At 47.7% G+C, this 27,265-nt stretch overlaps 1 protein-coding gene across 1 annotated transcript in view; it reads right to left on the bottom strand.

Annotated features, from left to right (window-relative positions):
• Positions 1-14,493: 14,493 nt before the first annotated feature.
• Parp1 (poly(ADP-ribose) polymerase 1) overlaps positions 14,494-27,265 on the bottom strand; it is a 34,750-nt gene continuing 21,978 nt past the window's right edge. The window contains exons 8-23 of the mRNA XM_004641172.2: positions 26,397-26,541; positions 25,134-25,274; positions 23,955-24,197; positions 23,667-23,732; positions 23,378-23,510; positions 22,517-22,712; positions 22,246-22,374; positions 21,804-21,887; positions 20,469-20,591; positions 20,031-20,159; positions 18,677-18,775; positions 17,827-17,979; positions 17,016-17,143; positions 16,347-16,408; positions 15,601-15,715; positions 14,494-15,322 (exon numbers count right to left, since the gene is read on the bottom strand). Coding sequence (XP_004641229.1) covers positions 15,241-15,322; positions 15,601-15,715; positions 16,347-16,408; positions 17,016-17,143; positions 17,827-17,979; positions 18,677-18,775; positions 20,031-20,159; positions 20,469-20,591; positions 21,804-21,887; positions 22,246-22,374; positions 22,517-22,712; positions 23,378-23,510; positions 23,667-23,732; positions 23,955-24,197; positions 25,134-25,274; positions 26,397-26,541 — 2,028 coding nt within the window. The 3' untranslated portion in view covers positions 14,494-15,240. The remainder of the gene's footprint in view (positions 15,323-15,600; positions 15,716-16,346; positions 16,409-17,015; positions 17,144-17,826; positions 17,980-18,676; positions 18,776-20,030; positions 20,160-20,468; positions 20,592-21,803; positions 21,888-22,245; positions 22,375-22,516; positions 22,713-23,377; positions 23,511-23,666; positions 23,733-23,954; positions 24,198-25,133; positions 25,275-26,396; positions 26,542-27,265) is intronic.

Raw genomic sequence — 27,265 nt, 5'->3', positions numbered from 1 at the left:
ACTCCTCCCTTTGCCTCCCCAGAAGAAGAGTCAGACTTCTACTCCTACGTGGTGGCTCAGGCTTCTAAGTACAAAAAGCTGAACTATTAGATGTCCAAGGCTTGGTGCCAGAACTGGCCAAGTGTCACTCGTGTCAGGCTGTGAGGTTATAGCAAGCCAAGGATGGGCCCCAGAGCAAAATGCTTGTTACTTTTCTTGTTGCTGAGACAAAATATCCAACACCCAAAGTTAAAAGAGGAAAGGTTTATTTGGCTCACAGTGTGTAGAGATTTCAGTCCATAGTCCTCTGCTGGTTTCAAGGTAGGGCAGCATGGCAGAGGGTGTCACAGATCATGGTGGGCAGAGGGTCACAAAGAAAGCAAGAGGCAGCCACAGCTGTTTCTACCCCTCATATCTTATCCAGGCTACTCAGGGAAGGTGGAACTCACACCCTTAATCCTACCACCCTTGATCCTAACATTTCTCTGTGAATCAGTCCTAGCGTCACACACACTAGATCCAGCCACCACAGAAAAAGCCCTGCCTATGACTTTCCAGGGACCTCTGGACATAAGCCATAACAAAGGGGCTGCCTGCAGAAAGGCCTGGTTCCCTGAAATAAAAGTGTGAAGCCAGCTATGGTAGTGCATGCTTGTAATCCCAGCACTCGGGAGGCTGAGGCAGGCAGATCATTGTGTGTTGAGACCAGCCTGGATTATAAAATGAGCTCAAGGCCAACCTGAACTGCATAGCAAGACCAAAAAAATGTGACTTTGTGACCCTCAAAGTATAGGCTTTTTCAGCTGCTATTAATGAACTCAGTATACATGCCCTCTGTCATGCCTCACTTGGTTCAGATAACTGACACCCTTGCTGCCTTAGGAAATATGACTGAAGAAAGCTTAATCATGTGTTAGTGCTATGCTTGGCAGGAACCACTAGATTCATTCAGGGATGTTTTTAGAATTTCAGCCTGTAAACCTTTAGAGACCTTTGTTCACTGTTATGTGATACTTGAGTGATGTTACCAATATGTAGCTAGTATGTTTTTCTAATTAGCTTAATTCCAATTTATGCTTTAATAAAGTGTTCTATGCCAGGCAGGTGTGAGGTCATGAGTTTGATTCCTGGTACCAAAAAACCCCAACAAAAAACAAAAAAAAAAAATTCTGAACATTGCACCTCCCTAAAAAGAGACTATATTAAGTAATTGTGAATGTAGAGAGTGCTGGAACTACAAAAGCAAGTTCTCCATTTTATGAACTTACATCTTATGTTAGGTGTGGTCACGTCCATCATCTCAGGATTATTATTCCATAGACCAGGGAACTGAGGCTCTGAAAGGGTCAGAAACTTGCCAAAGGCCACATCCATTTTCATTCTAGGATACTTGCTGAGACCTTCTTTATACAAAGGACCTGCCTGGGAAAAGCTGTCAACCTAGGGGCTGGGGATGTGGCTCAGTGGTAGAGCTCTTTCCTAGCATGTGGAAGGCTCTGGGTTCAATCCCTAGCACCAAAAAGAAGATAAAAAGAAAAGTTTTCAACCTAGTAAAAGGGCTAGGCAGATAGGCCATGATGACAACACGGAGTTCTGGGAAAGAGGCACTCAGAGGTGAGGGTGGCTTTCAGAGTCGGGACTCAGCAGTCCTTGTGCTGCAGGAATGGGAGAGGTATGAAACAAAATGGGTAGCAAGTGGCAAGGTGAGACAATGTACCGAGCATGCTGGTTCCTAACAGATGCCCTTTAGCACCCAAAATGTCTATTTTTGGAAAAAGAGCTAGGGTCATGTAAAAATCAGTATTTTAATATAAACAGGACTGTGTTTTGCTTCATGTATAGATGCAGTAACACAGAGAAAAATGGGCTTTAAAGGGTCCCCACAGGCTGGTGTATTGAGAGTTCAGGCCCCAGACTGGTACCTCTGGGTGGAAATGGGGCTTATAAGGGTGGGGTTGTCCCAGATGGAAACTAGCTGACCAAGGTGCCACCTGGAGGAATTTAGGTCAGTGGGAAGGACCCGTGAAGGAGATGCTACGATTCTGGGCTCTTCTCTTTGCTTCCTGATCCCAGGAAGTGAAGAGCTCCTCTGCTGTGATGTACCATAGAGCTCAAGTGACCATGGACTGAAGTCTTTAAAACCTTCAGCCAAAACAAGCCTTTCCTCCTTTTCAATTGCTTATTTTGAGCTGGGTGTGGTGGTATATGCCTGTAATCCCAGCACTGGGAAGGCTGAGGCAGGAGGCTTGCCATGGGTTTGAGATCAGCCTGGGCTACCTAGTGGGTTCAAGCCCAGCCTACACTATAGTGTGAGACTGTGTCTCAAATAAATAAATGCATAAGTAATAAGTAGTTTATCTCAGGTTTTTTTTCACAACAGTGGAGAACTGATACGAGACAGAAAGAGGAGAAAACATTCAATTCAGAACAAAGCTAGCTAACTTTCCAGTGTTTTCCTTACTTTACAAATAAGCTGCAGGCAGCTTGCTTTCCTGCTCATTCATTTATTAAGCCAGTCCAAATTTGCTCCACCTGTCCCCTGTAGGACACCTGCTTAGAGCCAAGAATTGAACCAGGTTGGTGTCTTCTACCCGGCAGACTCATGGAATGGGTGGAGACAGTGTGGACGCCTGAGCAAACTGATGCTGCTGACCCCAGACACTCAGCAAATCTGGAAAACCAAAAGGAACAGGGAAAAAATACTAAGAGCACACATGGGCAGAGTTCATACTATGCTGTAGGTTGATTTGAAATTGGCAGATTGTAAAATTGCTTCCATAGAAGTAGAGCACAAAACTACACATAGAGTTACAACCAAAACATTTGTACAGAAAGAAGAGTAAGAACATGTCAAAATACTAGTGGCAGCTAACTGTGCATATTAGCTGGCAGTTATTTTTTATTTTTCCCTAGCCTACTTGACTTCAGACTTCTGATTGTTTTGCATTTATATCATAATAATTGTTATGATCTAAAATTTTATATACCACATTTTTATGTTGAAATCTTAATTCCCAATGCCATGGTATTAGGAAGTAGGACATTGGGAGGCACCTAGGGCAGGATGGTGGTTTATTCATGAATTCAGGAATGCCCTTGTGAAACTGGTCTGGATGCTGCACAGCCCCACCCCCAGGGCACGCTGAGCCAGCACCTGAGCCTGGGTGTGGTGATACACACCTATAATCCCAGTGCTGGGGAGGCTGAAAACAGGAGGATCACTGCGAGTCTGAGCTGCACAGTGAGACCCTGTACCAAATACATAAAATGAAAATAAATAAATAAAATAAAAATTTGAAAAAAAGAAAATGGTCTGGGCCTGGGGATGTGGCCAGCAGCAAAACACTTGCCTAGCATCTGGGGCCTTGAGTACTCAGTGCCACAGAATGGATGGATGGGTGAGGTCCCAGAGAGACTCCTGACCCGTTCCACCATGTGACATGCCAGCTATTAGTAAGGAAATTGGGCTCAGCAGAGGCTGAATCTTTGGCTTAGCACCCTAGAAGCATACGAGTGAGTATCTGCTGCTTATTTCCCAGTCTGTGGTCTGAACCAATTGAGACAGTCATTGGAGGAGTATAATGTTCATAGATTGCACTGTGCACACCCAGTCCGTAGCTAACACTGAACCTGCATTTTTCTCATCCTTTTGAAAGAGGCCCTGTTATTATCCCTGTTTTACTGGTAGCAAGAGTTTAGGAAACTCAGGTCACACAGCCGCCAATCAGCAATTGCCAGAATATATTCCTCCCTTCAGTGTAATGGTGACCACTGTAGTTTCTGTTTGCCATGGGTACCATGCCTTACAAAATCTATTTTAGTGAAACCTTCACGTGACTCCTGTTTAGTAACTTAACATAAAGCTTACAGTTGTGGCAGTGCACACGTGTAATCCCCAGCACTTAGGAGGCTGAGGCAGAAGGATTGCTGTGAGTCCGGAGCCAGCATGGGCTACATAGTGAGGACCCACCTCAAAACAAACAAACAAACAAGAAAAAACGTTTGGTAGTGACTAACAAAACCTTTAGTAATACATTTCAGTGCTGGAAAATTTTATTTTGTGGGGAAGTGGTGCTAGATTAGAGGCATGTATCACCCCGTATGATTCACAGATCTCCACATTTTCTATGGCCAGATAAATCCCCTGGTCATCATTGATTTTACAGATATTTATTGTATATATCTTACAAGAAGCAGAAAGTAGGAGCCGGGGAGATGGCTCAGTGGAATAAGCACTTCCCTGGCAAGCGCAAGGGCCTGAGTTCAATCCCCGGTTCCGCAAAAAAAAAAAAAAGAAAGTATGAACCAGTTGTTTTTGGAAGGCAAATCTTACATGTTGGTGTAACTGTTCTTAACATTGTTGGTCCCCTGTGTGGGCAGACACAGAGCAGGTATTTAATAATTACGGTTATGGTTTGGGTCTCATTGTTCCCCCAAAGCCTTATGCGTTCATGCGGTGGACTTCTAGAGGGTGTGATTAATTCACAATCCAGTGCTGGTATTATAGGTATGAGTGCTGCTGGGATTCTGGGTTGTGAGTGCAACATCTGTCCTGGGGCAGTAGTCTGAGTGCAACAGAAGGGAGGCAGAGAGGCTTGTTCTCTGCTTCTGCTGCTGTCACAGCTACCACTGCTCCTGCCTTTTTGCTCTTGTTGTTTTGCTGTTTTCTGCCACCATGAACTGCTGCCCTCTGCCATGTGCCACTCTGCCATAGAGCCAGCTGAGTATGGACTGAAACCTCCACAAACTGTGACCTAAATAAACCTTTCCTTCCTTAATTTTGAGCATCAGTTATTTTGTCCCAGCACCAAGAGAATAGTAACCGAGACACTGAACCTCTTGACATCCCTGCTCATCCCAGAACTTGCCTTCTTTCCTGCTGCCCTGATTCTTTAGTTCCAACTGTGCCTCAGGGCCTGTGGTCAGCAACTACATTCTGTCATTGCTGGGCATAAGCATTTTTAAGTTCTGAAGGTCATTTAATGCTATCTTTTAATTAATTTATTCCTGTGCTTAATTATCCCAAAGTACAACCTCCTCTCAGACTGTGTATGTGGAATGTTTGTTTTTTCTCTGTTTATTTGGCTTTTTGTTCACTCCTGTCTTCTTCCCTCATGTTCTGTTTCATTTTCTCCTTACATGTTGGTCTTACCTGAGGTAGAAAACACACATGTACATGCACTTGCACGTGCATGCGCGCGCGCACACACACACACACACACACACACACGCACTCATTCACAGTTTTCTTTCCACTGGAATTTTTTTTTTTTTTTTTTTTTGAAACCAGGGATTGAACTCAGGCCCTTTTGCTTGCCAGGCAAGTGCTTATTCTACTGAGCCATCTCCCCAACCCAGAAATTCTTTTTAACGTCCTGTAGCCACTGAGAATTCTTAACTACATCTTTTGCTGTGAATAACAGAATGCTGTAGCTACCACGTTTCCCCGAAAATAAGACTTAGTTGGAAGATAATCAACCTTGAAAATTGAGATGGAAAATGCCAGGCCCCCATCCCCCTTACCTGTTTTGGCCTCACCTGCCTCACAGCGTGATCCTCAAGCAAGAGAACAGTGACAGGTGGGGCCAGGAGAGGCTGATTGGGGCTGGCACTTTTTTTTTTTTTTTTTTTTTTTTTTTTTTGTATTTTTAGGGAAAGGTCTACTGGGTGTTCAGGTTCTCAGTACTAGATCTGACTCCTAGTGATCCGCCTGTTTACAGCCTCCCAGGATCTGGGATTATAGGCGCACACCACCACGCCCCCGTCGGTCACACACAAACACCCCCACCCCCCATGGCAGGCACCGGGGATCCACTGGGGCTGGCATTCTCCATGGACAAGGTTAGTTATTGCCCAGCTAGGTCTTATTTTCAAGGAAAGAGGGTAGACTGCCTTAAAATAATAAGGAAGGAGAACCTGAGGCAGAGCAGCTCCTGGTAAGTGATGTGTGGCCTGGAGACTGTTGGGGAACTCCCCATCAGTCCTGCCCTGCTTCCCTAGCACACCTGCAGGCCCTGCAGGAGCCCCTCGTGTGGGCTGGGTGCAGCAGTCGCTGCTCCCCAAGGAGCCCTTGCTGCAGCTCTCCGCGGCCTCCTATGTGCGGTCCCTCCACCCCCATGGGCCTAGGCGCTGCGGGTCTCTGCTCCAGTAACCGCTGCGCAGAGCTGGGGGGCTGGGGCAACCACCCCTCAGGCACCTGAGGTGACAGCTTCGCCCTCACGCTCCGAGCCCTTCCGCTGCCTGCCCCAGGCCGCGGCTGCGGGTCTGACGCTCCAGATGTAAAGCGCATCTCCACCCGGGAGAGGAGCCAGTGCTGCCCACATCGACAGCGGACAGCGAAGTTGCTCCCACAGTGGAGACAAGGAGGCGCCGTTTCCGGGCGTGGTGAGGGCAGCGGCATCGGGCACGTGGTCACACTGCTGCATCCACTCCAGCTGAGATCCGGGTCCCAGAGCCCAGGACCCCAGGACGCTTACCAGCCGCGTAAGGACGGCGTTCACGCGGGCCTTCAAGGGGACACCGCCCCTGTGACGCGTTTAAGGAAAGCGAATAAATTAATGCACGAAGCCATGAGAAGCATTGTGATTACGCCGTGATGCACATGAACCTGGGTACACCTTTGAACCTGGAGAAAAGACTGCTTTTACATTTGGGGGTTTTCTTCTCAATTCAAAATTACTCAGGACCTTGCTAGGTAGGCGCTTACAGATTTTAAAAAAATGAAACCTTTACTGAACAGATTTTGTATCTTTTAAGTTCCAAGAGAATGGGCCAGGAAGATAGCTCAGCGGCATAAGCGCCTGCACATGGGTCTTTGGGGGGAGGCTTATCCCAATCACAGTGGTCCTGTGGGCCAGGTGTGGGTAACACAGTAGCAGTAAATGGGGTGGGTTGGGGTGGATTGGATTGGATGCCTGATTACTGTGACTGCAAATGCACCTTGTACCATTGCTAAGCACTTACCAGGCCTGAAGGAGCCACTTTCTAAGGGCCCTAGCAGGAATCCTTTGAAAGCCAGCTAAAGCCCAAGAAAGGCCCCAAGTCATGTGCCTGCTGGGGCTAGGACAGCCAGGTGCCATCACAGGACGTGCTGTCTCCATCACTTGCCTCTTCTGCTCCCCTGATATTGCTACTCCATTAGGATGGTGCTACTGCCTGAGTGTGGATGAAATCTCTGAAGGACCATGTGTTTAACTGTTGGTCCCCAGCCTGGCACTACTGGGAGTTTTGGACCCTTGGCAGTGGGGCATGGTGGGCAGCTCCTTGGTCCCTGCAGGATGCCCTCGAAGGAGCTGTGGGACTTTGGTCTCTTCCTTTTCCTTCCATCTCTTCCTTGCCTTCTGGCTCATGAATGGTTTGCTCTGGAACTTCTAGAACCATGAGCCAAAGCAAACATTTGTAAGGTAATTGCCTGGGTATTTTGATATTGTGATGGAGAGCTTAGTGTAAATGGGAGGAGCTTAGAAATAGACAAGATGAGGGCTGGGGATATAGCTCAGTGACATAAGTGCTTGTCTGGTAAGTGCAAGGCCTGAGTTCAATTCCTGGTACAACCCCCCCCCCAAAAAAAAAAAAAAAAAAAAAAAAAAAAAAAAACAAGACACAGCATTTGTCCCTACAGGTTTCCTGCCCAGGGAGGGACACAGTCTAATGTCAAGCCAAACTCATGGATTTGATGATTATCTTGGACTGAACATTCTAATTACAGAAGTGAAACTGGATCTCAGAGTTGCCACAGGGAACTGAAAAGTCAAGAATCACAGGGCCTACAGGTCCCATTGGTGACAGGAGAAAGGCTACTCTCTTCATTTCATACAGCTGATAGGAAAAAAAAGAATGGATCTAATGGCACGGTATGCTGCTCATAATGTAAAGGAGCATGTGCTGTCTAGGAGTCTCTTGCTTGGCAGGGGTGCTGAGTGTTTCCTCAGTGTCCAGTGTTGTCACGAATCCCACCTGCTGGGGACAGTCTCTGCCCTGGGGGCAATGTGGGAAAAGGCCAAGAGGACCAGTGAAATGCAGTGCTGGGTCTAGAGCTGCAGCCAGCTCAGCTTGTGCCCTTTGGTGCTTACTATCCTTGTGCTGGGAGACTGCTCACAGGTCATTGCTTCCAGCATGGGTGCCCTGTCCTGTGCATCCCTGTGGCTGTCCACCCTGGGTGATAGAGCTGCCACCAGTATAGCTGGAGTCCACTAAGAGCTCAGGCAGGGGATTTTTCACCTCACAAAAGCAGGGTAAGACATTTTTCCAGAAAAGGACACTGCTATTCACAGGAGACAAGCTCTGGAGGAACAGAGGGGCATGTCTGTACCAGGGTGTCACAATGTCCTCCACAGTGTCAGCACAGCCTGAAGAGCCCGAGAGATTAGCAGGAAGTGCTGCCATTTCAACTATTCTGGGCAATAGCTTTATTTCTGTGCTGGTTTTCATCTTCCTTCAGAAGTTACAGAACAGTTGAGGAGCTGAGGGAACTTAGGGAAGACCTACAGCTGGACTCCTAAAGCCCAAAGGTCATGGGCATGGAGGTTGGTTGGGCTTTGTGGACCTGTGTGTACCTTGGCTTCCACATGTGACTTCTTGGGTTGGGCTGTCCCGAAAGCACTCAGCCTCACTGCAGCCTGGATCTCACCAGTGGAGCCCACTTCCCTAACCAGGGTGGCCATCCCAGGTCTCCTCCAGAGTGAGAGGAGAAGCAAGTGGACAGGATGAGGGAGCTGCTCCTCTCCTGCCTTTGGTCACTAGCGCTAGGAGGCCAGGCCATCTTACAACACGCCAGGAAGATAAAGGGCAACAGGCCAATTAACAAGTCCCAAGTTTGCTCCTTGCTGAGTGGCAGTGTGCTTATTGTTTGGGGAGCTGCTAGCTGAACCTTTTTGCTTTGTAGCTGGAGGTAGCCCAGTTGGCACAGTGGGCTCTCTGAAGACCATCCAGGCCTCTCAGAGGTCATGAACTGTTTGGGAAGCAGAACATGTCTGACCTCACTCTGCTGATGCCTTCTCCACATCCTCCAGTGTGTAGTCTAGAGAAAGGCGAGCAAGATGGAACACAAGGTTCCACACCACACAGGGCTCCCTCTTAATTTTCTGGGAGAAATAGCATGAAAGGCAGCTTCTGTACACGGGGGTGATGACTAAGAAGTTTCTTAACCTGCTTCTCAGTTCCAACCTGTTATGCTCTGAGCCTCATTTTCCATATTTGCCTACCTTATGGGACACTGTCTGAGGGGCTCTCTGTGAAAGTGCTAATGCAGGCTGCTGGTGTTTGTAGTTTCTTCTTGTTTTCAGTCCTTTTGCATCAAGTTGCAGTTGATCACCTCAAGGTGGCCAGAGGATCACCCAGGAGGTGAACATGGCTGTGACCAGGATGGCAGGCAATGGGCAGGAAGTATGTAGAGGACGCTGAGGACCAGTGCCACCTGCCTCTTGCCACCCTCCAACAGCACCCCAGGAGCTGGCACCTGCTTGGTCTGCAGCTTGGGTTCTTGGTTCAGAGAAACAATATCCTTAAAGTGGTATTTCTGGAGTTTCTATATCATGTTAGGCACACATAGAGAGCACATTAACTCAGAACTCTTTTATTGGCTATAAACTAACACACACTAGTTTATCCAAGTCTAAACAGCCCAGCCTAGCTCCTGGGTGAGCAGCGCATGGCTAAAATTAGCCTGGCCATCTGCTGAGATAGCAGTGAGCTGTCTTGAGCTCCAGCAAGCCTGCAGGAAGGGGGGCCAGCTGGGGAATGGCAGAGAGGCTGGTGGCACCCGGGTCACAAAAACCAGGATGAGGGACAGGAGGATGGAGTAACATCTGCAGGAAGAGCCCAGGGTCTTGGCAGGGTCTCCCAGGAACCACACACAGCACAGGACTGTGGTCCTGATTTCTAGTTTTTCCTGCTTTCCTGCAGCTTCCAGTTTGCATTCAGACTCCAGCAGAACTGTTCTGGAGGGTTCAGAGATAATGACTAAGATCTGTTCTATTATGAGTGCTTATCAGAGGTCTGGAGTCATGCCAGAGTTTAGGGCTCTCAAACACATTTTTTTTTTTTTTTTTTTGGTATTTTAGGCAACGGTCTACAGGGTGTTCAGGGTCTCACTACTAGATCACACTTGTAGTGATCCACCTGTTTACAGCCTCCCAAGAACTGGGATTACAGGCACGTGCCACCACACCCAGTCTCAGTTGCCATCTCAGCATGCCTCGGGGGTGGGGCCGTGGCAGGTCCGGGGATTGAACCCTTGGCCCCTGTGTCTGCTTGCAGGCGCTTTAATCCACTGAGCTATACAATATCAAGACAACTCTGTGATTCAGAAATTTGTTTACTTTCACGTAGCCAATGAGAAAGGCCTGGTAGGAAGCACTGCTCAAGGAGAGCCCTAGGTTCAGATGACCCAGAGCACAGGGGCTCTCTTCTGCAGACCCCAACCATACTTCCCTTGGTCTCTGAAGAGACTCTGCACCCCTTTGAGTTAAGAACACACTATTCCCAGCAGAGAGGAATCTGAAGGACAAATATAACCCAGACATTTATTATACTCTGTGACCAAGAACCCCATTTAATTTGTATTTATGGATTAGTATTAACCCAATGTCAGAGATCCTAGGCTTGGGCCAGAGGTGTTCTATAGCCTAGAACTACACTATGAGGGGCTGGAGAGATAGTTCAGTGGCACAGTCCCTGCCTGGAAAGTATGAGGTTCTGAGTTCAATTTCTGGTGGTCCCCCCCCATTAAAAACAAAACAAAACTGTACTGCGAGATGAGCAGGTAGGTAGTTCAGGAAGTGTTTGGTTGCTCAGTGTGCCTGAGGCTCTGGGTTCCTTAGTATGAGGAAAACAATAAGCAATCAAAGCTCATCAAACAAAAAAATTACACTTAAAAAAATTTATCAAGTAGAGCCAGTTGTGGAACACACCTGTAATTCCAGCACTTAGGAGGCTGAGGCAGGACTGCTATTAAGTGTAATGGCAGCTCATCTCCAAAAACCCAAACTTGGGGGGCCGGAGAGATGGCTCAGTAGAATAAACGCTTGCCTGGCAAGCGCAAGAGCCTGAGTTCAATTCCTGCTTCTACCACAAAACAAAAAACAAAATCCCAAACCAAAAAATGCGTAAGTTTATAAAATGTATTTTGTGTTCTTGAATGAAGCACCAGCCAACAACAAAAAACTAAAATAATGAAAATATTCACAACATTTTGAACTTAAAAGACGTACATATAATTCTCATTTAACCCCTCATGAAGTTACTTTGACTTGCTAAAACATTGCAGATGGCTCCCTGCCTGTGCTCCACCCCTCTTGTAATCAGCACATTACAGCCAGGACTTTTTTCTAAAACTGTTCCTATAATTTTTCCTGCCCTCACCCAGAATCTGAGTTGACAGAGGTGATACAAACCTTCACACTTATCGTGAGTCCTTAGTGGTCCGTCACTTTTGAGGCCTTTCTTGAAAATTTCCTGGGGGTCCTCACTATCCCCCTGCTTGTAGCACCCCATTTTCCCCTGGTAATCATGTCTCTGGCATCTGCATATTGGCTCTTTTTTTTTATTTTTTATTTTTTTTATTTTTATTTTTTTAACATTTATTAATTTGTGTGTGTGTGTGTGTGTGTGTGTGTGTGTGTGTGTGTGTGTGGCCAGCTCAGCCCACCAGGGGGCGCGGCTGGCTGGCATGTGGTGCTGGGGGATCGAACCGCGGTCCCTGTGCTTTGCCAAGCTTGTTCCAAGTAGGTGCTTTAGACCACTGAGCCATCTCTCCAGCCCCTGCATATTGGCTCTTGGTACAAGAAGCCTCTAACTGCCAGGAGGTAGCCTTATCTTCCAATTCAGTAGAATCACACTGTTTCTTTAGGAAGCATTTGTCCCCTACAGATTAAGGCCTCCAAACAAAATTTATGTGGGTTTTTTTCTTTCTTTTCTGTTTTGTCTTTTTGAGACACTATCTTGCTATGTACTTTAGGCTGGACTTGTAGCCCAGGCTAGCCTCAAACTCACAATGATCCTTGCACCTCAGCCTCCTGAGGATGTGTATTTATCAGGTGTTAGAAGCAAGCATTAGTCCAATTTACTGCATTTCCTGAATCTAAGACCAAACCCCCTCCCTTCAGAGTGCTTGTCTATAACTGGCACCATTATGAGCCACCCATGTCTAGTCATTAGGCCACTTTGGGTGATAGGGTAGTGGCCTAACCACCCAACTCATAGGCTGGGCCCGTGCTACACTCTCTACTGTGGGGATGCAAAGCCTCCACATGGGAGGTCCCAGCAGTGGACAGCAGTGGACAAGCACCAGGCACACAGGACAGACACAAAGTGTCCCACTGGGCCAGCTTGTGTGGGGTGGGCATGGTGTCATTTACACTCAAGCACAATTCACCAACACCAAAGAGGAAAATGTTCAAGGCCCTATCTTTTGTTTTTCCCCAAATGTACCTTGTAACCTAGCCACCTCTAGTAGTGAGACACACTGTCATTACCCACATAGCCTGCGCTGTATATGCCCAAGAAACTGCTGCCTTGGGTGCCCCTTGGAGCTCAAGGCAGTAGGTGCTGCTTAGGACACTAGACTTCATGGAGTCAGCAACTCCAATTGCAACCGAGGGTGAACTGTTCTGCTGGGCCAAATGATGGACAACACCAAGCCTGATCTGGGAGTTGAGAAATGGGTTTAGGAGAAAAGAAACACTACCATCTATGGAAATGCTAAATCCCATGTCAGCTGGCTGTTCCAGAGCAGTGTAAAATGGGTATGTGCATGCACACTGGAGGCTGAGCCCAGAGCTATACACTAGGCAGGGGCCTCTACAGAACTCCTCAGTCCTAATCAAATCACCCCTCCCACACAGACCCCAGACAGCAGATGCATGAAGAGCTGAGATTACTCACTGGCTAGGTCTTCAGCTTAAAGCTAACTGTAAGTGGACATCACACACACCAGGGGCCAGGCCACACTAGTCTTAATCTGGCCTGAATTCATTCCTAAAACCAGAGCAGGATGTTGAAGGATTTCTTTTTCAACTCCCAAGGAATGTAACACCTGAACTAAGATGAGAATCACAGAACTTGTGTGCTGCACCGGGAATGGTGTGTAGTCTCTGTAAGGTACGTGCCACTGCTAACCGCTCAGCCAGTAACATGTGCAAAGGCTGGGGTGAGCAGGTGCTTCTAGAATGAACATTTCTGCTCGCAGAGGTCCACTACCTGAGCAGGGCTGGATTTGAACTTCGACTTAAAAATACTTTAATCAGGGCTGGCCAAATAGCTCGGTGGATTAAAGCACGTGCAAGTACCATGAGTCTGATCTATTAGTGAGACCCTGAACACCCGGTAGACCCTTCCCTAAAATACAGAGGAAAAAAAACTTCACAAAACTTCGAGTACTGCAAGGATAACTGTTTTCTGTATAGTTAAAAAGGGGCAGGGATGGTGGTACACACCTGTGACCCCAGGATTTGGAAGGCTGGGGCGGGAGGATTGCTGTAACTTTGAGATCCAGTCTCAAAAAAATTAAAGATAAAAGGTTAGAGCATAAAACATGGAGGAGCCAGGGTACTGATGGGCTCTGCTGAATGGCTAACAAATCTGGACAGCGGAGGGCAGAGGCAGAGATTTTCATGCAGTTACACACAGGTAGTCTGTCTTGCCTCTGATTTCCTTGCTTTGCTCTACCTGAATTCTTAACACCTTAACTGCACTTTGCTAGATAAAGGCACAAACTTGGTCACCACAGGCCAGAACTACAATTCACACATGACCCTTCAATGTCACTTTTTTTTTTCCCACTACAAACTCATTCAAGTGTTACTATTTTTGAAACAGGGTCTTGCTGTATTGTTTAGGCTGTTCTTAAACTCATGACATAGCCCAGGCCAACTTCAGGCTCACAAGTGATCCTCCTGCCTCAGTGTCCAGAGTGGTAGGATTACACATCCCCCCCCCCCCGCCTTTTTTTTGTTACTGGGAATCAAACTTGGGACCTTGCCATTAGCCAGTCTGGCGCCTGTGCTGCTGAGCTATATCCCCAGCCCCTCCCCATGCTCTTTCTGTCCTTTGTTTCTCTCACCGAAGTACAAAACAAAATCCTGACAAAAATCCCTGGATTTCCAGGCTTGAGACATGTTTTTTCTTCCTCCTAGGAAAGGTCTGTAGAACCTCCAGGGTAGGTGTCTTGCCATCTCTGCCTATGACTGCCCATACCCCTACTCCTATGAAGAGTGTCTAGGGGTTGTAAGGCCCAGCCATGGGTTTCAGATGTAAACATTCAGGGTCAGTACTCAGCAGCTCCAGGAGTGATGTGGTCTATGTGCTTCTCTTTCACACTGTCTGCTGAGTGCCTCCTGTTCCTGAGCTATGGTTTCTCCTACTCAGGTGGACGTTCAAGTCTGGTGCCTGGTGCTCCAGGGTTTGAGAGACCAGCAGGGACAGTACTTGGGAGTCTCTGTGGACCTTACCCTATGATTATGACATCTGCAGTGAGAATGAGACCAGACACAAGCACGAGCACAGAAGGATTTGCATTTTAATGGAGAATGGCCATCAGCCCTTGGGTAGCTACATTGGTGATTATAGATGATTTTAATCTAGAAGACAAATAACTGCTCATAGGTAAGTCAAGAATTCCAAGTACAACTTTTAATTTAGTATGTTACACATTCAGAGAGCTTCCATGGTCAAGTATTTCTAGAAAAGGAAGAAAGCTCTCGTTTCCTAAGAGAAATCCATGTTTCTCCTTTTAGTCTCCCCATTATTTATCACTGAAAGGCAAAATAACATGATCCCAAAACTAAAAAGAGGACAATAAGTACAAGATGAAGAAAATCTAAATAGTATGAAATTAGTTTTTATTTTTAGCTCAAAATAAATGTTTAACATTTTGCCAATATCAAAACTAAAAACAAACACTTAGAAAAAGAGTGGAAGCACATTTCCCTCTCTGGGAAACCAGTAAGGCAGGGGCTGTAATGTGACTTGGCTTCTCCAAAGGACTAGTCTAGGTGAACACAGTGAACAAACACCTTTCCCAACTTTTCCTCAGGTGTTGTCAGCTAGGACTTTCCCTGGCAGAGTACCCCACCCCACCCCACCCCACCCCCATCATCTACAACAGGAGGAACCTTTTAATCTGTTCATGTAAAATCCTCTCTACTGAGACTGAGTAAAGGTAATGGCCATCAGCAATCAGTTGAGGTCTGTGCAAGCTCACACATGAGGACACCATGGGCCCTGGAGCTGGAGTCCTGGGGCAAAGCTCTGCTACAGCTGAGTTCACCACATGGACATCTTAAAGTTGAACTTTAGTTTCAGCAGATACTTCAGATTCACCTGAGCAATATCGTAGACGATGTACCTGGAGGGAAGTGTATTAAGGAGACAACAGCTTGGTGTCCTGTTCCTCCTTCCTCATGGATGGCAGGATGCTCAGGATGACCCACTGTCTGTCAGGCACACGAAAGACCCACTGGAAATGGGACAAGACTCCCACCCTGTGAACATGGGGAATCAGGCACCATGAGATCCACTACAGGACAGTCCCTGAGGAGTATGGAGCAACCCGTGCAGAGGTACACAATGCTACGTCTCCCAGATATTTGTCATGCTCACACCCAGCATGCCACGAAAGGATACTCATTGTACAGCAGGCAGGTGTCGTTAACACCCGATGAGATCCCTGTGCCAAGGGGAACCTCAACTCCTTGCAGAGTAATACTAGCTGAGGGGTCAGGGGTTGTTTTTCCCAAACCTGCAAAACAGAAAGTCAAGTGCTAGGAACTAAAAATGGGTGTGAACCCATCCCAGGGACACGAGGTACAAATCATGCCCCGTGTATGTTCTCGTTTTAAATATACAAATCCCATATTCTCTTCAGCTATGAAACTGGAGGCTGAAAGGTGGGAGTGGTAGTCCATGCATGCAATACCAGCACTGGGAAGGCTGAGGCAGGAGATTTGCTGTGAGCTGGGGGCCAGCCTAGGCTACATAGTGAGTCAAGAACTGTAGTGAGACCTTGTCTCAAAAACCAAAACCTAAAGGCTTGAAATTTAGGTTCTTAGTATCAATCTGAAATATTTTTTTTTTTTTTTTTTGTGGAGAAGTGCAACATCAGCTCCCTCTGCGCTTACACAGCTGCTCTACCAAATTCCACAGCAGTCCCTTCCCCAGGCAGCTTGGTGCCCTGAACACATGCCACCAGAGGCCCTTTCCTGCAGTAGTTGACAAATACCTCGCATATGTTACCTGTGATACTGGCCACAGCCAAAAGTGAAACTGTGTTCTGTTAAATGAACAGCCACCCCTAAGCCTCGGCCTTCTGGGGAGGCCAGTCTCCCTTTCCTTACTCTCCTGGGGGCCTGGCTATAGCCAGGGGACATCACCTTTGACGCTGTGCTTGCCCTTGGGTAACTTGCTGATGTGAGAAGCATGCTTCAGTTCATACCTGTTCAGGAGAGAACAGTCTTAGAGCCCCTAGACCAGCACACTGCCTAGCACAATCAGGTGGGATGACTTAAAACATCCAGAGAACCCTGCCCATTGTCACTTTGGGTGCCTAGCCCACACAACTGTGGCCCCCACCCAAAGAAAGGTTCTGTTTGGAGCTTCAGCCGGCTGGCTGCTCCAGAGGTTGTTTGTCCCTGGACCTTTAAAACATGACATTGCTCCCTGGGAAACAGCTGATAGGATCAGAGGAGATGTCTAAAGCAAGCTGATTAATCAGATTTTCTTTTTGGGGAATGTGGAACTGAAATTAAGAGTCCAGCTCCATCTAGTTTGGTCAAAGAAAATCTAAACAATGGTGAGAGGCAGGGTGAGTTGTGGGGAGACCAGCTTTGGTGCAATTTGGCCTCTTGCTCCCTGAGGCCTGGTTGTCCTACTACCTTCTTATCTTCTAAGATGCCCTTCTCTCTTCCTGGATCTCAACTTGAATTGTTTTCTACTACTCACAGGTGGTCAGAGCTATCTAATCAGTGACTGGTAGGGCCTCTTCCGGCTTCAGCTCCCTCCTCTTCCCATCAAGTCCCCCACCTCACAGACAGGCTACTCACATGTTTCCAAGGGCGACCTCTCCCAACAGGATTAAGCCTATTTGGTCTCCCTGAGATGTGTGGCAGTAGTTGGCACTCTTGGAGACCATGTCAGCAAAGTAGATGCCTTTCCCAAACATGTAGCCTGTCTGCAGGGTTAGAAAAGGGACAGCTGAAATCCTCCTTACTTGAAGTTAGGCCATTTTCTCAGATTGCCTTGAATGCAGCAAGCACTCCCTGATGCTGAGGCTGGCTGTGAAGTTCCTGGAACCTACTTTCTTCTTCCCAGCTGGGAAAATAACCTCATGGGGCTAATGGGAGGGTCACAAATTAATTCACCCTGCTCAGACTTGCAGCAGGTATATGGGCATACCCAGGACTGCAAGCTATCATTTTAGCTCCTGCAGTAAATGCAACAGGAGGTTTGGAGAGCTGAGGTCATCTGCCTAGTCTCGCTCAGCACTGGACAAGTCACCACACCACCTTGGGTGGACCGAGATGCACAGAAGCCACCAGCCAGGGATCAGCAGTGGTAGCGTGGGACTCAGCCCGGCTGGGTCCAGGTCAGTTTCCTGAATGTCAACCCACTCAGCTCCCCCAGCAGCCCTGGCCCACACACTTCTGTTCCAAAATGTCACTTGAGAGCTGTGCAGCTGCATCATGGAGAAGGCTGGTCTGTAGGACTAGGGGAAGACATACCTGGGGCTACTGCTGCAAGGCAGGGAAGGATGTGGGATACACTCCACCTGATGAGCCCATACCCAGCTCCTGGGGCTGTCCCCCTCCTCCAAGGAAGGAGAGACATCCTTGGGCCGGGCCTCCAGGTACTTACCACAGGCGCTTCAGGTGGGGCAATTCGCAGGCCCTGGGACAGGATTCCAGCAAAGTTGGTGGTCCTGGATCCATGCCACAGCAATTTGCGGTTGTGAAGCTGCTTAAAGGGCTTGTAGCGCTGGCTCTCCCCTTCCCGTGCTATCTTAAAGATCTGAGGAGGCAGTCAATAAAGGACACAAAAAAGCAGCCGTCTGGGGGCCAGGGAGATAGTTCAGTAGATTAAGTGCTTGCCTGGTAAGAGCACAGACCTGAGTTCAATCCCCAGCTCCACACACACATACACAAAAGCACCTGTCTGTTACTCTGGTTCCCTGAAAGAGTGCATTGAATCGGGAGCACCAATTCTCTTGTCTTTTTTTTTTTTTTTTGGCGGAACGGGGGATTGAACTTGGGCCCTTGCGCTTGCCAGGGAAGCGCTTATTCCACTGACCCATCTCCCGTCTCTAGAAAGCACAGGTCTGCTGCAGTAGGGAAGCTATATCCCCCCCCTCCCCCCGCCCTACGATCAGCATAACCTGATCTATTGAGGTCCTACTGGACAGAAGCCATCCTACATTGGCAGAGCACACACTTGATTTTTTTTGCTACTCAGAGACAGATTTATTAATGTTGATAGGCTCTGATTGGGAGAGCACACTTGATTCTAAAACCAAGTCAAGACTGCACATGCCCTTTAAGAATAAAAAGCTACCCCAACCACAAGACTATTACTAATTTTCCTGTCCAAAAGACAGTCACTTGCTCTCCTTATTTAAAGCAAGGCAGACTGCTGTTGCCTTCTGAGGCTCAGGCTGGAGGTGGGTGGGGAAAGTACAAGGACACAAAGGGGAAAAGGAGCCAGTTCTTACTTCGACCACCTGCAAGTCATATGCATTGTGTGTGGTTGCATGTGTGTTCTTCACATACTTCCTGATGATCTCAGCTTCTTCAGAATCTTTGTCAACCACCTAGAAGACAGGTGTCTTGGGATCAGAGCAAGGAGATCCCCAGGTAAGTCCCACGTAGGCAGACTAGCAATCCACAAGTTGAGCAGATGCCAGGACCAACTCACTCCTCACTATAAGCCATACTGCAGGTGCTATACTGTAATCCAGGCAGGCTGAGCCTGGATTCCACCTCCCTGGGCATCTGTCTTTTCACCTATTTCAATTGTTAAAGATCTCAGGGGTTTTCTAAAATCTTACGCTTTTTGCTATCAGAAAAGCTACAATTTGGAGCTCAGGGACCAGGGAGAATCCAAAACGAAGAACTGGCTCTTACGGCAGCAGTCCAGCATGAGCCAGACAGAAGCCAAGGGGCCAGAAGCCACCATGCAATTAGAAATGGAGGGAAGCAGACTAACCACTGAGACTTGAGGACAGGAACAAGCGCTTAGTCTCTGAATTCTTAGGGCCATGTGGGTTACCCCAAGAGCACAGGCCTAATAATGCAACATAAACCTAACTCACATTAAATGCACCACAGCAAACTATGGAAAAGACTTCATGTGCCAGGTTTTAATATTATTAAAAATTTTGGAAAAATCTAGGAATTCTGGTCTTTCTCACTACTAAAAGCCTCAAAACTGAAATGGAGAGTGAAAGGGAAGTATGGTTTCCCTATTAGGAAGGTACCCCAGGCAGATGGGGAGATGCCGGAATTCTATTCCATTCAGCCCCAGTCTGCAGTCTGCATTGGGTCTTACTCAAACAGCAGAGGTTCTGGCCTGATACCTCTGGGCAGGCAGTTGGGGCCAGGGAAAATGAGGCACAGATCTCATTTGGATGGCCCAGGCAGGGTGACACCCCAGTTTAAGGATACCTGTGTGCAGGACACAACACTGATCACAAACACCCAATTTCTATTACAGCCACCACTGGGTATTTCTACTTCTGAGATCAAGTCCTGGAAAACTGTCTATACATCTACAGCCCCATTCTCCAACTCAGAGTTCTCCTCTCCAGGTTAAGGAGAAAAAGAGGAACTTCTGGCCAAGACCTTCAAAATCAGTGCCCCTATCAAGCTGAGGTACTTGTTAGAAAGCCTGCCTGGCAAACAGGGGCACCATGTACAGATGACATGCCCAGGGCCTGTAAGGACCACCAAGTGACACTGAAATAGATAGGTAACTCCATGGGCCCAACAGTTATCCTGACACACAAAGTGGGAATCCTTGCTCTCGGGATCAGTGGCTAAGGCCCTGGGAAAAGGCTGCCTTCTTACCTTAATATCAGTTTTAAGCTTCTCATAGTTGACATCGATAGGGTCCTTGCTACTGTCATCAGACCCACCCAGTAGCAGACTATAGGCCACCTCGATGTCCAGGAGGTTGTCCAGCATTTCCACCTTGGCCTGGGGAGTCAAGTATTAAAGTAAGGAAGACAGATGCCCTTTTGGCACAGATGGCCTGTGTGTGGCAAGAACTTCCTGTCTCCACACCCTATGCCAGTGAGGACCACCACTAAGTATGCCATGAGATGTGCCTCAGCCAGAATTCCTGTTGGTCCCCTGTGAGGTAGAGAATAGATTTCTCTGTCCACTGGCTCTTCTACTCAGAGCAAGGACAAGAGAAACAATCAGTTCTGTGGGATGTTGTTTCCACCAATAGGGAAAAAAAAATCTCTTTTCCAAACCAGGGCACACCCCAGATATGGGCACTACCTGTACACTGTCTGCGTTGTTCAACAGTGGAGGCTTCTTCATCCCAAAATCATGTGGAATCAGAGTGTAGAAGCGATTTGAAAGATCCAGAATCTGGGAGTCGCTGCTGCCTTGGGACAGTACCTGGAAGGGAGGGGACAGGAGTTAAGTGAGGCTAAGGCATGAAGTGCCTGGCACCTACTCAGGCTCTCCTGCCTAGAGGGGCACTGCAGCTGGAGGCCAGGTGTGTGGGGCTTCAAAGAGAAGGCTGCTTCTCACTGTGTAATGGTGTTGGGGGTGGGAGCGGGATACCCAGCTTGGCCCTAACAGCCCAGCACATAGTAGGCTTCTCACACAGCAACTTACTGATGCAGCAAATAAGTGAAACGTTACAAAACCATGGCAGGACTCATCACTGCTGAAAAATGCCTTTTATTATTTCTGATGTTTGAACATTTTTCAATGGGGTGGTGGTGTTTACCATAGCTATGAAATTCAGCCAGATCCCCTTTTGCTCACTGACTCCCATTTCTGAGGTGAGGAATTTGTGTGTGTATAAATTTCAGGTCCAGATGGCCAGAAACAGAAAAGCTAAGCAGCCCTAACTGCAGGGCCTCTCAGGGCCCACATACAGAGGGTGTTTAATGCTGGGATGCTGTGGCCTTGGTGATGGTCTTGTGAATATGGGCTGGGCAAGGGCTGTGAGGTGGCAGCCTTCAAGCCTAATTCTCACCATGGTGTGGACTTTGCTCTGTCCAGTGTACGTGGCACTTGGCAATGGGAAAGATGCAACCTCCCACCTGGACAAATTAAAGAACCTGAGCCAAAGAAAGCCCTACACATTCCTAGCCTGTGGGCAGTATGGAAAGGTGATTGGATTTAACAGCTCTGACTCAGGACCTTACTCCAATGTCAGGCTCACTTCCTGGAACCCCTTCCAGCCTGTCACACCCCACCCATATAAGCAAGCCTCTGAAGGCACGTGTTACACATAATAAATATTGTGTGAACATCAGAGGAAGGAAGGAAAACTTTTTCTATTTGGCAACTTCCTAATAACTGCAAAATAAACTCAGCCTAATTCGTAAGGATGCATGCCACAATTTTAAGAGAAAAATCATCCAACTTATAGGAAGTCTACAACACATTTAGTAACTGAAAACATTACTATGTAAATTTTGTGACATCTTTAGTCAGCAGCAGGCATGTTTCAGTTCTGCTCAACTGAAACAAATCCAAATACTTTATCAACTGTGGTTCCGGGCTGCTGTTTAATTAGCACTGGGCAGATGTCACTGCTGCCCTTGCCTAGAAGAGCAGCTGCCAGGAGACCCCTGGAAGCCCCTGCTCACTCACCTGCTGGACATCACTGAGGATGGCATACGCAGCCTGGATCTGTCTTTTGCTCAGCTTCCCCAAGGGCATCTTCTGAAGGTCGATCTGAGGAGACAGAGGTTCCTCTGAGGAGACATCATAAGACAAGTAACTCCAGCTGACTGGTTCATGGGGGTGGGAGGGAGGCAGAAGCACATGACCTACCTGGCCTATCAGCTAATAAGAAGGGGTAAAGAGAGCTCTCTACGGTCAACACACGCATTAAGAATCAAGGACCCCAGTGAAGCAGCAAGCACAGCATGCCTCAGCAGCCCTATGCCCCAAGATTGAAGGTACAAAGAGCTAACACCTCATCTCTGGTTTCTCAGACACAAGGATATGAACAGCTACAGCTTTTCACTAGCTTAGCAACAGTCCTTGTCCTCAGTCAGTGTTGACATTTAAGTCCACCAAAGATATGTACCTCGTACTCCACCATAGCTTTCTTCATACTTTCCACATCAAAGATCATCTTAATGAGCTCCTGCACCGGCTTAGGGAGCTTGGATTTGGTGCCAGGGTTTACTGTCAGCTTCTTCACTGCTTCTTCATCCTTTAGGGAAAAAGCCAGGCAGAGATCCATGTAAACAGCCCTGGCAAAAGGGTGATGTTGTGGGGCTGCAGGTAATCAGGACCTGAAAGGGGCATCTAGCAAAGGCAATCAAGTGTCCAACTACAGAATAGGAAGTGGTTACCTGGCCATAGTCAATCTCCAGAGGGTAGAACTTTTTGGGATACTTTGTGAAGTTTTTGGAGTGCCAGGCATTCCCGGTCTTTTCTTCATATAATTTCATAAAATTCTCAATCGCATCCTCCTTGGATGGCATCTTCTCCAGTTTGCTGCTACCAATCACGGTGCCCACACGGCCCCAGGACCTGAATATCCAGTACCTATACAAGGAAAGGAGGCATCACAGATCAACAGCTTCCCTCCCCATCATCCCATTCAGGGAGGATTTTTAAAAACACAGTATTGGGGATTGACTTAAAGAGTGCTGAGCCATATTTACAACCCCCTCTTTACTTTTTTGGCATTGGGGAGTGAACTCAGAGTCTTGCACTTGCGCCACTAAGCTATACCCCCAGACCTTTTTTACTTTTGAGATGAGGTCGCCGTAAGTTACTAAGTTGCCCAGGCTAGGCTCCAACTTTTGATCCTCCTGTCTCAGCTTCCTGCTACCTGTGTGCCACCACGCTCACTAGGTTTGTGCTCCACCACTGAGCCACATCCAAGTGCTAAGGGAGAACTTAATATTGGAGTAATTAGGGAATTTGAAACAACACTAAAGAGTAAGTTTAGTGCTTGCCAAGCTGTTTCCCAAGCTTTAAAACTGCATTAAGAAAATCTTAAATCTAGAATGTAACTGGCCAAGAATAAATCCAGCTGGGTGATGTGAAGTTAAACCCTCTTAACAGGAGGCACTACTGGTGGCCAGAAGCCTCCTCCTCCCTTTACTGGAAGACCTCACCATTCTGATTCTCTGTGATCAGGGCCCAGGTCCCACAGGTTCTTGGTTTCATAAGCCAGGTAGAGGCTCCCCAGGCCTGGGGCTTACCTGCTTTCCTTGTCATCCTCCAGAAGCTGCAGCTTGTAGTAGGAGTTGGTCCCTTTGACAATGTCTACCAGGCCGAGGGTTGCACTGAAAACCTTCCCGCCCTTCTCCAGAACATGAGCTGAGTGTTCCAGACCTGGAGAGACAAGGCTGCTGTCCTCTGCCCGAACCCTGACAGGCTAGCCACATGCCTCCCTCCAGAGACTGTGGGGGTGCCAAGGAGGCCAAGGGCGAGGGCAGGAGCACACAATGCCACAGCAGCAGGCGAGCGTGCCCATGTCTACCCACTTACCAGAGTCAGGATCCACAGCTGCTCCTCCTTTAAGAGTTAGTTTCATTCTTTTTTCAGACTTGATACCTATAAAAGGCCAGAGAAATGCAAACATGAACGCAAAAGAGGGAATTAGAGAACTAAGGAATAGTTTTTATAAGTTTGCCAATATAGCACCCATGGATGGCCTCCTGCCACCCCAAGACCTGCCACTTGGTGCCCTCACACTTGGAGCTGGGACACTGTTCTAGGGAGCATTCAACCTAATTTTGGGAAGAGAGGGGCAGGGCCAGCAGCCTGGGCACTCACCTTCCTCCTTGGTGGTGCCCTTGCTTTTCTTCGGGAGCACAGCCCTTGACTTCCCCTTTGGAGCCTCTACTTCGACAGGCTCTTCCTTCACCTCTAACCCCCAAGGGGACAAGATGTGCACTGAGAACAGCTCCTGCAGGGCCTTGGTTGAAGCGGAGACATCATGGAGGAAATCCTCAGACACAACACGGATGTTGGCTTCTTTTACTTCCTCCATCTTCTTACTCATCTTTTCTACCTCCTCTGTTAAAAATTGGAAGGAAAGAAAACCAAACATATACTGAACACTCAACTCAATCTCTAATTACTAGAGCTGCACTTTGCTAAGATTACTGTTAGCTTGCTTTCTTTCCTTCCCAAATGTAATCTCAGAGCACTCTTCATGCCAATAATCATTTCTTATGAACAACAGTCTTCTAAGCCATGCTGAGTTAGGGCATGTTCTTTCAACTATTTCACAGACCAAGGTGTCAGGAGGTACATGGCAGGAGACGGTCAACCCTGCAGCTCAGTGTGAGTGGGAAGTGCTGTACCATTTCTCATTCATTTGACATGTTACACCTACAAAGACGGATGAAGTGAAGCTTCCTGTGAGGCCACATCTAGATCGCCAGCACTGGATAAACCAACTATAGCCAAAAAACTCATGAAGAAATCCACTTAGCTACAGCAGCTTGCAACTTTCAGTTAGGAATGTAAGACACACAAACATATTATATATACTGAGCAGCTACACAAAATGAAAACTCTTATTTTTTTATGAACAACAGTCTTCTAAGCCATGCTGAGTTAGGGCATGTTCTTTCAACTATTTCACAGACCATATATATACTGAGCAGCTGGCATGTGGTACATATCTGTAAGCCCAGCATTCTGAAAAGCTGAGGCAGGAAGTTTGAAGGTTGAACCCACCGTGGGGAACTTAGCAAGACACTGTCTTAAATAAAAACAAAAAAGGATGAAGAATGTAGCTCAGTGTGAAGGCTTTGATTTCAATCTTCAGTACTGCCAAAAATAAAGAAGTAACACACTTGAATTATGCTGATGTATTGAGAGGATTTTTCGATGTGACCTAAAAATTTTTCGGTGTCACACCCTTCTTCAATGAAACACAGCACAGGTGCTACATATGCTCCCTGCCTCAGAGCTGCACTCCCACCGCGGTTCATCTCCACTCACTCTTAGTGCTGATGCACAGGGAGGCCTTGTTGGCTGACCCTGTCAACTTGCCCCCAAGCTTCTCAACTTCAGCCTTCACCTCATCCTTGTTCCGGGAGAGTTTCCCAAGCAGCAGGATCTTCATGTCAGACAAGGGCTTATCTGGAATGGGGGAGCAGAACTGTCACAATGGCCTTCTCTGGCACTGTACCTCAGGAAGCGAGGAGGAATAGGGAAACCAAGCAGTGAGCACCAAGGCAGAGGCAGTGAGGCTGTAGAGACTGTGGTCAGCCTCTACTTCTGCCACCATATTCTCCAGGAAGAAGCCATGAAACAGAAGTCAAAGGCCAGCAGGAAGCACAGCACGACAGCAAGCTAGCCCGAGAAGTCATGCATGCTCCATGCCATAGATAGGACTGGGTAGGTGATGAGCCACGAAATGATGTGACCCAAGGAGGTTCCATAGATGGCTGAGCAAGCCTCTCCTGGGATTAGGAACCAGTCTGGAAGGGGATAGACAAAGAGCAGGCAATCTCTTCTGTTTTTCTCCACTATATACCCCTTGTCTAAAATTCAAAGTGCAACTCTTATCCAGGCAAAGGGGTGTGAGCCCACTTAGCCCACAACTCATGTTCTTGGACTGAGGCTTCAGGCAGCAAAGCAGGATCAGGGCGATCCTCATTAGGGATGGAAGGTCACCAACAGGCTCATATTCAGGAACAGGCCTTGTTTTCCACCTACCCAGTTGTACTTTTACCCTCAGATTACATATCATGCTCTGAGGAACAAACAGAGAGCCTCACTGCTGCTGCTGACTTAAAGCATGGCCCACCAGCAGTGGCCAATGACGTTCTGACTCTACAAGAAAGACACCCTCTCATGCAGCAGACTCTGAAGAGCTGTGGATTAAGGGCACCCAGGCATGGAAGTCTACTTGGCCCTTCTCAGGAGCTCTCCCCCAGCCTCCTCAGACACAGAAGTCATATGCTATTTCCAGAGGTCTATGCTGTCCTTCCTTGAGAGGGGGGTCTCTGGGTTTCATTATGTCACTGCCCAACTTCTTAACAAGTGCTCCTTCTGCTTCACTCTCCAGAGGGGCTAGGTCTACGTGCACAAAGACCATACCTGGTAGTATTTATGTTAATACAATTGTTCTACACTGGAGAAGGACTAGCCCAGGTGAGGAAGGGGTTCCTCAGAGAAGAGACTATGGCTGATCACCCTTATCCCAACTCCACACCCCAGCCCCTTTGAGCAGCTCTGGATACAACCCTGGTGCTGTACCTGCTGTAGCAGAGTTCATGGCAGCTGGCTTCAAGGCTGAGGAGGCTTGGGGCATCACAGCCTCGGGGGCGCTGGTCTCTGGGGGAAAGAGCCGGTCTTGCTTTTTGACCTTTAATTTCTTTAGGTAAGAGATTTCTCGGAATTCCTGGAAGATACACATTTTACTTTTCAAGAAACTAATTATGTCTTGAAGCAACAACCAGACAGGCTGTAGAAGATTTTACCTGTGCAAACTAAATAATCTCATAATCAAGAACCTAAAATGGGGAAATGGGTGGCTTCTTTATGACAATGTTCTATTGCTATAATACTTAGTTCTAGTACTATGAGAGACCTGTTACTGTGATGGAGTCAGAGAAAAATCTTTTTTTCCCTCTAGACAAGCTAAGACCAGACTGAACCCAAAGCAACCCAAAGAATGCCACACTGCCACTTCTGCCCTGGCCACTCTCCAGTAGCTCCTGTATAGAGCCAACAGCCTCTGTGTGAGTAACAGGCCCAAACACAGGCCCACTGGGTGAGACTCTTCACAAAATCAGGGTGTGCGCCAATGGATGCACAGAGCCCTACAGGGTTAACTAGGAACCTTGCATTGCTGTGGCTCATTCTATGCTCTACTTATTTATGAGGCATTGTGCTAGGTCCCAGGAAAAGCACAGTTCCTATGTACCCATATCTTCATCCAATCAGAAAACAGCCCTTAAGGGCCACTGAGATAGCTCAGCAGACTAACGGCCTCCCTTGGCAAGTGCAGGGACCAGGGCTTGATTGCTGGTCCTGCCAATCCCTGGTCCAGCATGCTGTGCTGGACCTGCCCCTGGGGCGAGTCTGGGCATGGTGGTGCACACCTGTATTGCCTCCCCAGTGTT

Source organism: Octodon degus, unplaced genomic scaffold (assembly GCF_000260255.1).
Source record: "Octodon degus isolate 3935 unplaced genomic scaffold, OctDeg1.0 scaffold00131, whole genome shotgun sequence".
In the NCBI taxonomy this organism is placed as follows: domain Eukaryota; kingdom Metazoa; phylum Chordata; class Mammalia; order Rodentia; family Octodontidae; genus Octodon; species Octodon degus.
Note: the sequence above shows the minus strand (reverse complement) of the source record. Positions and strands in the feature narration are given on the sequence as shown.